This window comes from Ctenopharyngodon idella, chromosome 24 (assembly GCF_019924925.1).
Source record: "Ctenopharyngodon idella isolate HZGC_01 chromosome 24, HZGC01, whole genome shotgun sequence".
In the NCBI taxonomy this organism is placed as follows: domain Eukaryota; kingdom Metazoa; phylum Chordata; class Actinopteri; order Cypriniformes; family Xenocyprididae; genus Ctenopharyngodon; species Ctenopharyngodon idella.
Window position 1 is genome coordinate 15,936,974 of NC_067243.1, and position 17,391 is coordinate 15,954,364.

Consider the following 17,391-nt stretch of genomic DNA (forward strand, 5'->3'; position numbering starts at 1 on the left):
TGCACCAAAAAAACAAACAAAATAACGACTTTATTCAACAATATTCAACACTGCTTTATGAAGCTTCGAAGCTTTACGAATCTTTTGTTTCGAATCAGTGGTTCGAAACAAATGATTCGTAAAGCTTCGAAGCAGTGTTTTGAAATCGCCCATCACTAGATATTGTTGAATAAAGTCATTATTTTGTTTTTTTGGTGCACAAAAAGTATTCTCGTCGCTTTATAATATTAAGGTTGAACCACTGTAGTCACATGAACTGTTTTAAATATGTCTTTAGCAGCTTTCTGGGCATTGAAAGTGTTAATTATCTTGCTGTCAATGAAGGCCTCACTGAGCCATCGGATTTTATCAAAAATATCTTAATTTGTGTTCTGAAGATGAACGAAGGTCTTACGGGTGTGGAACGGCATGAGGGTGAATATTCATTTTTGGGTGAACTAACCCTTTAAACTACTTCATAAGATAACATATAACTGCATTCACAACCAAACTAACACACTGATTCATGTGAAAATAAATAAATTGTGACTTATTTGGTATGTACAGCATTACTTCTTTCCAATTGGTTGTAATTCTTTACTTCAGTAAGTAAGCCATTTCCTAATGTCTAATTTCCTAATCTAGGGCAAACAAACATTAATATACATTAGCATTGACTTCATCTTCAAGGGCCACTGCAGTCAGACTCGCGTCAGTACAAAATATTTAATGCTAAATGCTTCACACTGTGGGTTTGAGCTTGGTTTTTTGCCGGCTGCGTTGACATCAGTCCCCCAGCTGTGCAGGGTCGTGTGGTGATGTTGCCCTCTGTTGCTAAGAGTGAGGCAGTGCAGGTGTGGTTGAGGGAAGAAGGAATGGAGGGAAGTATAAAAGAGGAGAAGGAGAGACAGAGAGAGAATCAGAGAGAAAGAGAGCAGGAGAGGGAGGAGTTCTACTCATCGCAGCCCAGCAGCTCCATTCGCAGGGTAATGCGTTCATGCCACGCCCACGGCAGGATGCGGACGAATCGTGCGTAGAAGGGGGGCTCGAACACGTTCTTTTTGTGCACGTTGTTGTCACTGTTGCCAGGGAAAATCTGCAGGTGAAGCAGAAGAAAATATAGATGGGGTGAGACAAGGACATGATAGACGGATAGGAAAAGAAAGCAAAATATACACAAGATGTGCGGCCAATGCCGTGGCCAGAAAAGATTCGGAATCTGTTAAACGAAAATTCTATCATCATCATCATCATCATCTCATTCCAAACCTGTATGACTTTCTTTCTTCTGTGGAACACAAAAGATGAAATTTTGAAGATCTTTTTTAGTCCATCTATGGAAGTCACTGGGGTCCAAAACAACATATTGGTCCCCATTAACTTTCATTGTTTGGGGAGAAAAAAATAAAACAAAAATTCTAAATATCTTTTGTGTTCCATAGAAGAAAGTCAGCCATATAGGTTTGGAAGGATATTTTATGATTGTTTTTGTTTGTTTGTTTGTTTGTTTGTTTGTTTTTTGTAATTTTTATAAAAATGCATATAAAAGTGTTTTAAACTTCACAGATCCTACAAGTAGACCAATGTTGAACACATTGACATCATAGTCATTGTTATTTTAGTATTATTTTTATACTATTATAGTATTTATTAAAATTTTCAGTTTTCATTTTACATTTTAAGTTTAATAATTTTGTTTTAAAAAAACATTTCTATTTAGCTTTAATTTATTTTCGTTTCAGTTTTACTTTTAATCATTATATTTTTTATATTTTATATTTTTATATTTTATATTTTATTAATTATTTTAAATAATTATATATTTTTATTAATTATTTTATATATTTATATTTTTATATTTTGTATTTTTTATTAATTTTATTTCAGTTAGTTTCCAAGGCAACATTTCAAATTTTTGTTTCATTTTTATCTAAAGTTTTCATCTAATATCGTTTTTTCAGCTTTATTTCATTTAACGAAAACAATTTTTAATAGTTTTAGTTAATAAAAGCAAAAATAAAGTATTAAAAAAATAGTTTTAGTTAATAACAACACCAGTCTCAAACCAAATTTAAATCAACATGAAACAACATTTGCAATTAATTTGTTCGGAGTAGGGGTGTCAAAATTACCAACTTCGGTACCAAGTCGGTACCGAAATTTTAAAAATGTTAATATTCTAAACAACTCTGATTGGCCATTGTGTTCACGCATTCAACAGATAGGTTTGTGATTGGCTACGATGATCAACGCTTCAAAAACTGGTTGTAAATAGACATCTGTGATGCTCTTCACTGGGTGCTTACAGATACACACGGGAGCGTTTGAAAGAAGGTGTCTATCAGCGGATCCGTCAATCAGAGGATATATTTAGGGATCCACTGATAGACGCCTGCTGTCAAACGCTCTGGTGTGTATCTGTGTAAGCGCTCGGTGAAGAGCGTCATTGATGTCTATTTACAACATGTTTTTAAAGTGTTGACAATCACAGTCGTATCTGTTGAGGGTGTGAACACAATGGCCAATCAGAGGTGTTCGCTCAACTGCGCTCAAAATGCTAGGGGGAAATGCTGGTATTGTCACAATTTTGGAATTTCAGGACCGACTTGGTACCGAATTCAGTACTTTGACAACACTAGTTTTTGAGTGAAACACAACTTTTAATGTGTGGAAAAGGACTTTATTCAAAAGAAACTAGGTAACAAAGGGTCAATTATGATTTCATGCTGACTTAAATTGAGGCATTAAATCATTTTTAGAAACTAACCTTATCTGTTTTTGTCTTGTCGTCTTTGAGTATGGTCCAGTACTTGCCATCATCACTGTGAGCTACTTTATAGGCGGACACAAACTGCACATTGCCAAAGTCTTTGGCCCCTTGCGTGATGATTCCTGTGATGCGCTTTGGTCTGAGTAGGTCCACCTTAAAACAGACAGATAAAAACAACTCAGCAAGTGGTCTTACATCAAAAACTGGCATTTAGTTATAATCATCCATGCTATGAGAGATTCATTAATGGCCTCCTGGTAATTGCATAATTGTAAGAGGACTGATATGTGTAAATGATGGCCTCCCAGGACAGTGCTTTCAACGTACAGATTGAAAATTGAGGCAATCCGATTGCGTTCAGCCTAAGAAAGGTTATCCAATGTGTAAATGTGCTAACATCCCAAAGCAACGATCAAGAATGAATTCATTTCCTATGCAAACATTTAAACGGTGCCAGATGGAACAGAAGGGAAAACACTTAAGCTCAACATGGACAGTATCCAGGTAATAATCCCACTTAATAAAACGGACTTTGTTTAACATTGGAGTGATATATACACTACCATTTGGGGTCAATAAGAGTTTTTTTTCGAATCGCCTCTTTATAAAATAATAAAACTACAAAATTCTTTAAAATGTAACTTAATTCAGCTAAAGACATAGATATTTCCAGTGTTGGGGGTAATGCATTACAAGTAATTTGAGTTGCGTAATCAGATTACTTTTTCCAAGTAACGCATTACTTTTAAATTTACAGGAAAATATCTGAGTTACTTTTTCAAATAAGTAACGCAACATACATTTACTCATCTCACTTGGACAAAAACATTCAGTTTTCCTCAAAATTAATAAAAAAAAGTGAAATGCAAACTCAGAATATTAAGCAAACCTGTAATTCAATGTTAAGTAACACAAATATACTTTATGTACTTAATCTCACTTTATTAACCAATGTCTTTGCTGCTGATCTTCGATGATTCAATTCAACCATACTAATAAGCAAAAATGACTTTAGATAAACATGACATTTGTGTTTCTTGTTTTGTTTTTGAAGAGTGCTGAACTTTCTTGTCTGAGCTGTGCCCTCTACTGTACAGGTGTGAATTTGCATTTCCTTCAGTCTGAGACATATTCATTTCACTTATGATGTGAAAGGGCCTTTACATTTGCCAAAAATAGAATAACTTTTAAAGCAAGCCCAGCCCAGATGAGAAAAAGTAATGCAAAAGTAATGCAACTCATTACTTTCCATAAAAAGTAACTTTTTTAGGCGCAATATTGTAGTACATTACTTATAAAAGTAACTTTCCCCAACACTGGATATTGCTCTAGACATTACACATGGCTGTTAATGTAAATATTTGACATATTTGACCCTTTACAGCCTTACAAGTCTGTCATCTCACCTGCAGCCACTCTGAGCGGTCATTGGTGGCTGCTGTCCAGGCGTTAGTCTTGCCCTGCTTGTCCAGACGAGCGTAATGTGGGTGCCAGGTGAATGCCTCGATCCCCCAGGTGCGGAAAGAGCTGGAAGCCGTCATCTGCCTGTCATCGATCAGCCGTGACTTGATACCTAGCGGCTCGGAGCAACCTGTCGTGTTCAAATACACTGTGAAGTGAGACAACAGAAAGAGGGAGGGGGCGGGGACAAGAAGTGGCAGAGAGATGGATGGGAAGCGTGTCAGCACAAGCGGCACAAACCACATCAGCTCAGAGTGAATCGAGAGCGAGTTTCATGCAGGTGAGTGGCAAGATGCTGTTTGTGATGGGATGTGTGTGCGAAGCACATGCAGGCGAGAGCCGGCAGTTTGTGAAGCATGCATGCTGCTGTGATGGACAGTCTGAGAGACACAGATGGAACAGTCAAGTGGGCAATACTGTGAATAAAACATTGACATTTTGCACCATTTTAACGAATATAAATTAGACTTTCGTGTAGGGATGCACTTGTTCATGCATTTAGACAAAATAATATAGTATATTATTGTAATAATAGTGCATATAATATATATAATATTATAATAATATATTTTAATATCGGCCATTAAAATGTATAATTAATTTAATAATTTATTATATAATTTATTTAAAAATATATATTATTTTAAAATTTATTAATGTATTAAAATGTATACATATAAACTAATTTTATACTTATTGTAAAATTTGCTTTTTTTTGTAATTTATTATAAATTGTATAATTAATAAATTATACATTTTATAATAAATTACAAAAAATGTATAATTTACCAATTTATCAAGTTAATTTCATGTAAAATTGTTACTAATATAATATAAAATAAAATGTCAGTTAAAATTAATGCTAACACTTTACAATAAGATTTCATTAGATCATTAGTTAACTACTTTAGTTAACATGAACTATACTTCTACAGAATTTATTAATCTTAGTTAATATTCATTTCAACATTTACTAATACATTATGGAAATCAAATGTTGTATTTGTTAACAATAGTTAATGCACTGTGAACTAACATGAACAAAATGAACAGCTTGATTTTTATGAACTAACATTAACAAAGATTAATAAAAACAGTAACAAATGTATTGCTTATTGTTAGTTCATGTTAGTTAATACATTAACTAATGTTAACAAATGGGACCTTATTGTAAAGTGTTACCAAGTTAATACATCATGAACAGACTTGATGTTTCTTAAACACTAGCAGAAAACAAGAACGAAATGTACCAAGCACATACCACACAAATTAACCAGTGCGATTCATCATCACTATAATCGGCTCAAAATTGTGTCACATGCTAAATAAGTCAAAATCTGAGAGCTTTATGCTCAGAACGTTTATTGGCTAGAGTCCCGGTTTGGAGAGATGCGACTTTGTTCCTTTCGCCAAATAGGACTGCGGTCCTTGAGTTGACCTCAAATGAAGACGAGCAGGAAATTGTGCAAATTGTGATGCTGCATGCTTACTCACTTTTTCTTCCATAAAACCACAGCAGTATTACCATATTCTAGTGGAGTTGTTTTGTCTTTTGGCTCCCTTAAATCTATTCATAGGAATGTATAAACATGCAAAAATATTGCTGGGACTTTACCGTTGAGTTCACAGCCCACCAGCTCCATTCTCAGAGTACAGGCTTTACGACACACAACAGGAACAATTCGTATGAACTGAGCTATGATTGGAGGGTCGAACAAATTAGTCTTTGTCCCATCATTGTCCATATTACCAACGAAGATCTGTAGAACAGAAATGTATACATTTATTAGTTTTTCAGAGATTATCATATAATTACAGGTTATGAAACATTTGAAGAATACTAATTGAATTAATATATTTGGGCACTGTTATGTCCCAATAATATGATTTTATGAACAGATTTGTTGTTATATGAAGATTACGTTAAAACTGACTTGGAAACCATTTATAATGCCTTAATTTTCAACTTTTCAAACACCTATTATGTATTAAATGTATTGTTTACCCTTGTCCCAGACCCAAACTTTAGTTCTTAAACTGTAAAAAAAACCAACCTAAAAATATTAATTATTACTACATGTTAAAGGATTAGTTCACCCAAAAATGAAAATTCTGTCATTAATTACTCACCCTCATGTCGTTTCACACCTGTAAGACCTTCATTCATCTTCTGAACACAAATTAAGATATTTTTGATCAAATCCGATGGCTCAGTGAGGCCTCCATTGACAGCAAGATAATTAACACTTTCAAATGCTTAGAAAGCTACTAAAGCCATATTTAAAACAGTTCATGTGACTACAGTGGTTCAACCTTAATGTTTTGAAGCGTTGAGAATACTTTTTGTGCGCCAAATAACCAAAATAATGACTTTATTCAACATCTAGTGATGGGCGATTTCAAAACACTGCTTCATGAAGCTTCACGAATCATTTGTTTCGAATCAGTGGTTCGGAGCGTGTATCAAACTGCCAAAGTCACGTGATTTCAGTAAAAATCGTTACGTCATAAGTGTTTCGAAATTTCAGTGGTTCACCACTGGGGGATGTGACTGGCAGTTTGATACATGCTCCGAACCACTGATTCGAAACTAAAGATTTGTAAAGCTTCGAAGCTTCATGAAGCAGTGTTTTGAAATTGCCCATCACTAGATATTGTTGTATAAAGTCGTTATTTTGTTATTTTTGGCGCACAAAAAGTATTCTCGACGCTTCAAAACATTAAGGTTGAACCACTGTAGTCACATGAACTGTTTTAAATATGTCTTTAGTAGCTTTCTGGGCACTGAAAGTGTAAATTGTCTTGCTGGCAATGGAGGCCTCACTGAGCCATCGGATTTTATGAAAAATATCTTAATTTGTGTTCTGAAGATGAATGAAGATCTTACGGGTGTGGAACGACATGAGGATGAGTAATAAATGATGGGAATTTTCATTTTTTGGGTGAACTAACCCTTTAAAAGGGGACCTATTATGCCCTTTTACAAAGTCTTGATTTTGTTTTTGGGGTCTATAAGAATAGGTTTTCATGCTTGAATGTTCAAAAAACATTATTTTTCAGATAATTTACATAGTTGCAGCACCTCTCTTCCCAGTCTGTCAGTAACTCAGGGAGTTCGGAAACAGTGCAAACTGATATAGAGAATAACTCCCTTTTAGAGTGACTTTGTGCTTTCTAACTTTGCAGTTTTTTCATTACAGTAAAAAAAGTGTGAAAAAAAAAAAAGCTTAATAGGACCCCTTTAAAATTAAGTTGATCTAAACAATTAGTGAAATACTCAAACTCTTTTGATTTTTAAAAGTGAAAATGATTTTATAAATTTTTCAACAACTACAACTGACCACTGACTACTTTAAACCACAAAGCCCAAACCAAACAGCCACAAGTAATAAAATAAAATAAAATAAAATAAAATAAAATACTGAATTATCACCAAGTCTTTGCTCTGGCCTTCGAGTCTGTACATGGTATAGGTTCGCCCATCCAAACTGGACGCCACCTTGAACGCTTTGATGAACTCGGCAGTGCCCATGCGACTGGCACCTTGGGTAATGATGCCAGTGAAACGCATCTTCCTCTGTAGGTTGATCTAAAATAAGTGATTAAATGGGTCAATTTTGGGCAAATGCAGATAATAATCAGGGTCCAAACTGAACATACTGGATTACCTCTATCCAGGGGTTCTTGTCATGTGTCGCAGAGGTCCAAGCATTAACAAGTCCCTTGTTATTCAGTCGGGCCAGCTCGGGCCCCCAGCGCTGCAGTCCCAGAATGCCGTAGTACACAGAGGAGGCAGAGATCTGAGACTCGGCGATGCCTCCTCCTTCCATTCCCAGCAGAGAGATGCATCCTGGGAACCAGAGCCAGATATTAGCAAACATTCAAGCACTCAGGAGACAAACAGGCTTACGGTGCGACAGACAGATGGATAAACAGTGTGATGACCGCATTCACAGGGGAGAGACACAGACATTGTGTGCTGAATGAAGTCACCAATTGAAAAGCCAAATATGTGGAGGAAATAAAGCGAAAAACAGTTTGCGTACAGGAGCTGTACATGTGTGTACTGGCAATGTCTTACTTACGCAGTTGGCAGTGCTTTCCCACATAGGGTGAGGGACATTTACAGGTGAAATCGCCGTCAAGATCTCGACAGATGCCTCCGTTCTGACAGGGCTGGCCAGCACAGTCGTTCACATCTGTAGGAATCATAAGGTTTCTGTGAAGCTCATCAAAACTAGGCTTTTCCAGACCAAAGTTATCAAAAGCAAAGCTTTGTGACCTCTAGGTGGCGCTCACTAGCAACTTCTACAATGGTCTGAGGTAAGTAAAATATATCATCTAAAGAAACAGTGTTTCAAAAGATAATATATCTAATATACATATTTATTCTGCAAAAATGGCTGCCTATGAAGTTCAGAACATTAAAAAAATCATTATAGTCACCCTCATTTAGAAAAATTTATTGAACAGGCTTTTTTTTTTATTCTGATACCCTCCTTTTGATAAGACATATTTCTTTTTTTGACCTCATTGGTTTCCTTTAAGCAAACATATGTCACCAAATAAAACTATTTCTTTATTAAAAATACAAAAACATCTCAAAAATATCTCTGAAATATATATATATATATATATACACACACAGTTGTGGTAAAAATTATTCATACCTTTAGTAAATATGACCAAAGAAGGCTGTGAAAATAAATCTGCATCGTTAATCATTTTGATCTTTTATTTTAAAAATCTACAAAAATCCAACCTTTCATTGGAGAATAATAATTTTAAATGAGGGGAAAAATCTCATTATGAAATAAATGTTTTTCTCTGATACACATTGCTTACAATTAATCATACCCTTTTATTCAATACTTTTTGCAACCTCCTTTTGCCAAGATAACAGCTCTGAGTCTTCACCTATAATGCCTGATGAGTTTGGAGAACACCTGACAAGAGATCAGAGACCATTCCTTCATGCAGAATCTCTCCAGATCCTTCAGATTCCCAGCTCCATGTTGGTGCTTCTTCTCTTCAGTTCACTCCACTCATTTTCTTTAGGGTTCAGGTCAGGGGACTGAGACGGCCATGGCAGAAGCTTGGTTTTGAGCTCAGTGACCCATTTTTGTGTTGATTTTGATGTTTGTTTTGGATCATTGTCCTGTTGGAAGATCCAACCACAGCCCATTATATGACTTCTAACAGGGACAGTCAGGTTTTGATTTTTTATCTGTTGGTATTTGATAGAATCCATTATTCCATGTATCTGAACAAGATGTCCAGGACCTCCGGCAGAAAAATAGGCTCACAACATTAAAGATACAGCCGTATATTTCATTGTACACATGGGGTACTTTTTACCCCTGTGTGCACCAAACCCATCTTAAGTGTTTGCTGCTAAAAAAGCTAATTTTTTGTTTCATCTGACCATAGAACCCATCCCGTTTGAAGTTCCAGTAGTGTCAGTTACTTTTCAAATGTTCTATGGTCAGATGAAACAAAAAATTAGCTTTTTCCAACAGGACAATGATCCAAAACAAACATCAAAATCAACACAAAAATGGGTCACTGAGCACAAAACCAAGCTTCTGCCATGGCCGTCCCAGTCCCCTGACCTGAACCCTAAAGAAAATGAATGGAGTGAACTGAAGAGAAGAAGCACCAACATGGAGCTGGGAATCAGAAGGATCTGGAGAGATTATGTATGGAGGAATGGTCTCTGATCTCTTGTCAGGTGTTCTCCAAACTCATCAGGCATTATAGGAGAAGACTCAGAGCTGTTATCTTGGCAAAAGGAGGTTGCAAAAAGTATTGAATAAAAGGGTATGATTAATTGTAAGCAATGTGTATCAGAGAAAAACATTTCTTTTATAATGAGATTTTCCCCCCATTTAAAATTATTATTCTCCAATGAAAGGTTGGATTTTTGTAGATTTTTAAAATAAAAGATCAAAATGATTAACGATGCAGATTTATTTTCACAGCCTTCTTTGGTCATATTTACTAAGGGTATGAATAATTTTTAGCACAACTGTAATATATTATATATATATATATATATATATATATATATAAAAATACACACACACACACACACACACACACACACACAGGTGCATCTCAATAAATCAGAATGTCGTGGAAAAGTTCATTTATTTCAGTAATTCAACTCAAATTGTGGAACTCGTGTTTTAAATAAATTCAATGCACACAGACTGAAGTACTTTAAGTTTTTGGTTCTTTTAATTGTGATGATTTTGGCTCACGTTTAACAAAAACCCACCAATTCACTATCTCAATAAATTAGAATACTTCATAAGATCAATAAAAAAAAAGGATATTTTAAACAGAAATGTCAGGCTTCTGAAAAGTATGTTCATTTCTATGCACTCAATACTTAGTTGGGCCTCCTTTTGCATGAATTACTGCATCAATGCAGCGTGGCATGGAGGCCTGTGGCACTGCTCAGGTGTAATGGAAGCCCAGGTTGCTTTGATAGCGGCCTTCAGCTCATCTGCATTGTTGGGTCTGGTGTCTCTCATCTCCCTCTTGACAATACCCCATAGATTCTCTATGAGGTTCAGGTCAGGCGAGCTTGCTGGCCAATCAAGCACAGTAACACCATGGTCATTGAACCAGCTTTTGGTACCTTTGGCAGTGTGGGCAGGTGCCAAATCCTGCTGGAAAATGAAATTAGCATCTCCATAAAGCTCGTCAGCAGAAGGAAGCATGAAGTGCTCTAAAATTTCCTGGTATACAGCTGCGTTGACTGTGGACTTCAGAAAACACAGTGGACCAACACCAGCAGATGACATGGCAGCCCAAATCATCACTGACTGATCAACTTCACACTGGACTTCAAGCAAGATTTCTGTGCCTCTCCACTCTTCCTCCAGACTCTGGGACTTTGATTTCCAAATGAAATGCAAAATTTACTTTCATCTGAAAAGAGGACTTTGGACCACTGAGCAACAGTCCAGTTCTTTTTCTCCTTAGCCCAGGTAAGACGCTTCTGACGTTGTCTTTGGTTCAGAAGTGTCTTGGTACGTGGAATGTGACAGTTGTAGCCCATTTCCTGAAGACGTCTGTGTGCGGTGGCTCTTCATGCGCTGACTCCAGCTTCAGTCCACTCCTTTTGAAGCTCTCCTAAGTTCTTAAATCGGCTTCGCCTGACAATCTTCTCAAGCCTGCGGTCCTTCCTTTCACTTGTACACCTTTTCCTACCACACTTTTTCTTTCCAGTCAACTTTCCATGAATATGCTTAGGCACAGCACTCTGCGAACAGCCAGCTCTTTCAGCAACGACCCTCTGTGGCTTACCCTCATTGTAGAGGGTCTTGATGATCGTCTTCTAGACAACTGTCAAGTCAGCAGACTTCCCCATTAACTGCTGTTGGGATTACTGACCTAAACCCAGTATTTATACCCTGAGAATGATAATTTAATAGAACTTGAAATTAAATATTCTAATAATTTGAGATACTGATTTTTTATTTTATTTTGTTGAGCAGCAAGCTATAATCATCAAAATGAAAAGAAAAAAGTCTGGAAATATTTGACTTTGTCTAATAAAATCTAGAATATATTTAAGTTTTACTTTTTTAATTAAATTACAGAAAAAAAAAATAACTTTTTCATAATATTTCTCATTTATTGAGATGCACCTGTATATGTATATGGTTTCATTCATTAGTTTTTTTACAAAAAATTTCATTTTTCCAATTAGAATATTTCTTTTTTATTGTAAAGTTTGTTTGGCTATACAGTGCCAACTTGGTACTCAGTATGAGCTACTGTATGTGCATTGCATTTGTAATTCCAACTGGGCTATTTGGTTTTGACAGTTATGTGAAGAACTAATCATGGATTTTCCTTAATGTTTACAGTCTTCGAAAATTGCTGTTTCAAGAACCATTTTAGTTAACAGCAATAATGTTGTACAGGTGTCCAGAAGGTAGATATAAAAAATAAAGGGCAGGAAGCTTGTCATAAGGTTTTCAATTCAATATGTTCTGTGACCTGGAATTGAGAGCACATAAAGAAAACCCACATATATGATGCAGAATAATAATAGCACGACTGGATCTTTACAGTCATTCATTAAGAGGATATACCATCTGACAGCAGACCTGATGAAGTTCCTAATCCACTTATGAGCAACAGGGCTACATCAAATCACCAACATGCTTGGGAATAATTAAAAGGTCAACATGATGACTCTGGTCTTTACTATATGTTTTGAGGGAAAAAAACATTAAATTGAGAGAAAAAAACAGTCATGGATTTCAGCTGTAAAATGGCACCAATCAGAAAAAAAAGAAACTCTGGAATAGAACATTCCAGCAAAACTGAAGGAAATCAAGGGGATTATCTGGTGTGTGCAGATGGAGCGTGACTGGGTGTGACCGGTCACAGCAGTCCAGTGCCAAAGCAGTGCTCAGACATACTGAAACACTTCCAAAGCTCCAGAGGTCAGCGAGCAACACTTCCCTTATAAGTGTTAAGAGCAGTTACAGTCAGCTCGTGTTGGACTGATTTAAAATGATCTAGTTGATTCAATGTGCATTTGTTTCAAGCTTTTTTTTTGTTCGTTGCATAAATCATGTATTCTCTAAATTATGATGTGACATGATAAAAATGCAAACATCATCAGCTTTCCAAAAGTCTTACATGTTAACTACCCAAATGCTAAATGCTAATGCTAACATTATCAACTCTATAATGTGTTTAACCACTAACAAGCTAATTAGCAATGTTTTTAGAAGTCATCTTTCCAAAAGCATTTAATGTCAACTACCTAACCACTAACTGCATCATTATGAACTTGGAAGCTAATTTGCGACTTAAATTTAAACAGTTGAGTGGCTTTTAATATAGTCTGTTGATAACTACAGGGTTGCCAACTAAATCTCACGCCAAGTAACAAGACAACCTCTGTCAGTAATGTCACTTACAGAAGTGAAAAACACATTTGTAAGATAAAAGACACATTTAAAAATGGTAAAGACCACAGAGCAAAATGCACTGAGGGAGAGAAACGACCCAAATTGAACTTTAAAGAGACTTGTATTCATTTAATTTGAGCCTCTTACCACGTCATATGAGGTAAATGTAGAGCATACAAAAATAATTTTATCTTATAAAGATAATGTTAATTTTTTTTAATGAATTAGTCAGTAAGAAATCTGACTGGCTGGTAATATTAGCTAGCTAGCTAAAAAGTGCGTAAAGTAAGACATTAGAGGCTTAGGTATTTGGATAATTTGCATTTAGACAAAATTAAATGAATGGTTGGATCCTTGAATCCTCAAATAGGACCATATCATTGATTCAGCACATCATCAAAATCTCACTCCAGCCAGGTAACTAAAGTTGGCAACCCTGTAAGTAAAGGAGGCTATAGATGGGCTTTAGCATTGGACCAAATACTAGCATTAAGATTTGAGACCCTTTTAGTTCAAGTTCCTTCTTCTTCAGGCCTAGAAACTTGTAAAACCGTAAAATGCTAACTGTTATCCCTAATGCTATTGTGAAGTATTGAATCACTGTGGGGCACAGCTGGAGAAGCCGTTCAACACAGTAGTGTATTGTATTACTCTGAGAACATCGATATCTAGCTACATAATGTGAAACACAATCTTATGTCAGTTGCAACATAATCCAAATCAATAAAATGCAAGATCAGCAGATCTCTACTTCCACATGTGACAGTGAAATTGGGGCATCCAAGAGAAAAGACTCAAGCACGCTGGGAAGGAACAAAGGAAAGCTTTTATGACTTGCTGATTCTGTGATGTTGTCTTGAAATGGCCTCCCTACAATACACTCGCTACACATCGAGTCTATGAACAAAAAGAGTCTACACTGTAAATAAGAATTATTGGTTTAACTTAAAAAAATAAGTTACATGGTTGCCTTTAAATTGAGTTCATTGAAATTAAAAATTTGAGTTAATGAAGGCAATTGGTTTAATCAACAGAAACTCAAAATATTATGTTATCTGAACCACATTAATTATCCAAGTTGATTTGACAAAAGAAAAAATGTGCTGATAACAAATCATGAAAATAATTTTTTTTTACAGTGTATGCACATTTTACGTTTTTTTTCTTCTGTTTTTTGAACAATTGTTCGTAAAGTCTGCCACACCATTATGTTTATGTATTTATTCTCTTTCAGCATAATCTACACCTATTTGTCACTAAACTTGTCACAAAACAAACACCTATTGGTCGCTTTCTAAACCATCCAAAATAAGCTGTAGACATTTTGTTAAATGATCTGAATGACACATAAGTACAGTCAGTCAGAAACATCGATGAGAAGATGATTTAATCAATAAATCCAATGTTTTTTGTCAATTGTCACTTATATTTGATTTATTTAGGTGTATTTTTAATCAGCCATGGTCTGTGGACCAGTTTTGTTATTAACTAAAATTAAACTAAATATTAAAAATAGTTTTCATTAATTGAAATAAAGCTGAAATAAAATAAATATAAATATTTAAACTTAAAAAAACTTTAAGAAAATTAGAAAATGAAAAACTGAAATAAGTAAGTAAAAAATTACTAAAACGAAATAAATTCAAGCTAAATAAACATTTTTTAAAATTTAAATACGAAATTTAAACTGAAATTCAAATGAAAACTAAAAATATAAAGACAAAAGCTAATTCAAAATATTAATAAATATAGCAGTATATAAATAATGGTAAAATAACTGCTGTGGACTACAGTTTGAGAAGAACTGCTTTACGCTAAAGCTCTAAACAGCCATTAAAATCCCTTGACTGCATTTGCGAAAAAGATTGGTGAGAAAAAAAAGAAAATAAAGACACTAGTTGAGAAAAATACAGCAATTAGAGGCGAGAAATTAGAGGCGTGAAATTTGAGTGAGAAAACAAGCTCTTATTCAGTGGAAAATAAGGAAATTACACCGTAGTGGCAGAAGGGCAGCACCAATTTAGCTAGATAGCTTCAGATGCAAGAATTGAGCGCTTCGTTAACTCTTCGACTTACTTGCAGACACACAAAAGAGGCACTGACTCTGCATTTAAACCCTATAGCAGGTTTCTATTTCAATCACCACAGCTAATGTGACCAGTGCTCCACTGCATAAAAGCTTTTGACACAGATTTCATGGCCTCTTGCAGGGCTTTCAGACCAATTTCATGCTGTCAGTGAAACATTTCTGCCAGCTGAGAGCAGAGGATGTGTGCGGACTTCATTTACTTTGCCTCCTCCACTTGCATTTTACCCCAGCAACAGGGCTAGTGTGCGACAGTGTGGGTGTGCTACGCTACAGTCATATTTTAATTTGTGCTGCCACTATGTTTGGCACTAAACTAAACTATGCAGTGTATTTGTTTGCGTACTCCACAATCTTTGCCATCATCTGAGCATGATTTAAACGTCTCCCTGAGGGATTAAGAAGCTTTTAAACGGTCAATTCAACATAGTCTTCCTTCTAATCTAGCCACATTCCAGCCGCGCTCTGAAGATGAGCCCGCATGCTATACAAAACCCAGTCAAAACATCATAACCCTGCTATCAAGCGCGAGAAAGCTGGCACCGAAGCTATAATATCCACCGTAATCAGAGAGAATCTGAAAGAGTCTCTGTGGTGAACTAAACAATCCATGCTGTCTTAAATGTATAGCGTGGAAAAGCAACATTCAATTATGGGAGGATTTCTGGCTTATCCTTTTCTCTTCTCACAGATTAATTCCTTACACACAAAACAAGTTAAAATCTGTGAAATCCAAATAGACTCTTCAAAATAATGAATAAAAACAGTCGCAAATGAAAATGGGAGAATGACAGTTGACCAAAACTGACCCAATTTTATGGAAGCTTGTTTCCGCCACTAAATAAAAAAATAAAAAAGGTATTTGCAACTTTTTACCTCACAATTCTGACTATTATTTCTCAGAATTGCGAGATTTAAACTCACAATTGTGAGTTATGACTTTATATCACGCAATTCTGACTGTATAACTCGCAATTCTGACTTTATAACTTGCAATTCTGACTTTATAACTTGCAATTCTGACTATATCAAGTAATTCTGACTTTATAACTCTCAATTCTGACTATATCAAGCAATTCTGACTTTATATCTCACAATTCTGACTTTATAACTCGCAATTCTGACTTTATAACTTGCAATTCTGACTTTATAACTCGCAATTCTGACTACATCAAGCAATTCTGACTTTATAACTCGCAATTCTGACTGTATAACTTGCAATTCTGACTGTATAACTCGCAATTCTGACTTTATAACTCGCAATAATGACTTTATCATGCAATTCTGACTATATCAAGTAATTCTGACTTTATAACTCTCAATTCTGACTATATCAAGCAATTCTGACTTTATATCTCACAATTCTGACTTTATAACTTGCAATTCTGACTATATCAAGCAATTCTGACTTTATAACTCTCAATTCTGACTATATCAAGCAATTCTGACTTTATATCTCACAATTCTGACTTTATAACTTGCAATTCTGACTATATCAAGCAATTCTGACTTTATATCTCACAATTCTGACTTTATAACTTGCAATTCTGACTATATCAAGCAATTCTGACTTTATAACTCTCAATTCTGACTATATCAAGCAATTCTGACTTTATATCTCACAATTCTGACTTTATAACTCTCAATTCTGACTATATCAAGCAATTCTGACTTTATATCTCACAATTCTGACTTTATAACTTGCAATTCTGACTATATCAAGCAATTCTGACTTTATAACTCTCAATTCTGACTATATCAAGCAATTCTGACTTTATATCTCACAATTCTGACTTTATAACTTGCAATTCTGACTATATCAAGCAATTCTGACTTTATATCTCACAATTCTGACTTTATAACTTGCAATTCTGACTATATCAAGCAATTCTGACTTTATAACTCTCAATTCTGACTATATCAAGCAATTCTGACTTTATAACTTGCAATTCTGACTATATCAAGCAATTCTGACTTTATAACTCGCAATTCTGACATATAACTCGAAATTCTGACTATATCTCGCAATTCTGACTTTATAACTCGCAATTCTGACTATATCTCGCAATTCTGACTTTATAACTCGCAATTCTGACTTTATCACGCAATTCTGACTTTATAACTCACAATTCTGACTTTATCACACAATTCTG

At 35.2% G+C, this 17,391-nt stretch overlaps 1 protein-coding gene across 2 annotated transcripts in view; it reads right to left on the reverse strand.

Annotated features, from left to right (window-relative positions):
* Nucleotides 1-357: 357 nt before the first annotated feature.
* The window catches only part of mfge8b (milk fat globule EGF and factor V/VIII domain containing b), a 31,287-nt gene continuing 14,253 nt past the window's right edge, over nt 358-17,391 (reverse strand). Inside the window, exons 4-10 of one of the 2 annotated variants that reach the window (XM_051884106.1) lie at nt 8,296-8,409; nt 7,879-8,060; nt 7,644-7,799; nt 5,826-5,970; nt 4,156-4,358; nt 2,747-2,902; nt 358-1,075 (exon numbers count right to left, since the gene is read on the reverse strand). In XM_051884106.1, the coding sequence (XP_051740066.1) occupies nt 932-1,075; nt 2,747-2,902; nt 4,156-4,358; nt 5,826-5,970; nt 7,644-7,799; nt 7,879-8,060; nt 8,296-8,409 (1,100 nt within the window). In that variant the 3' untranslated portion in view covers nt 358-931. The remainder of the gene's footprint in view (nt 1,076-2,746; nt 2,903-4,155; nt 4,359-5,825; nt 5,971-7,643; nt 7,800-7,878; nt 8,061-8,295; nt 8,410-17,391) is intronic. The other variant, XM_051884107.1, reaches the window with a different exon arrangement.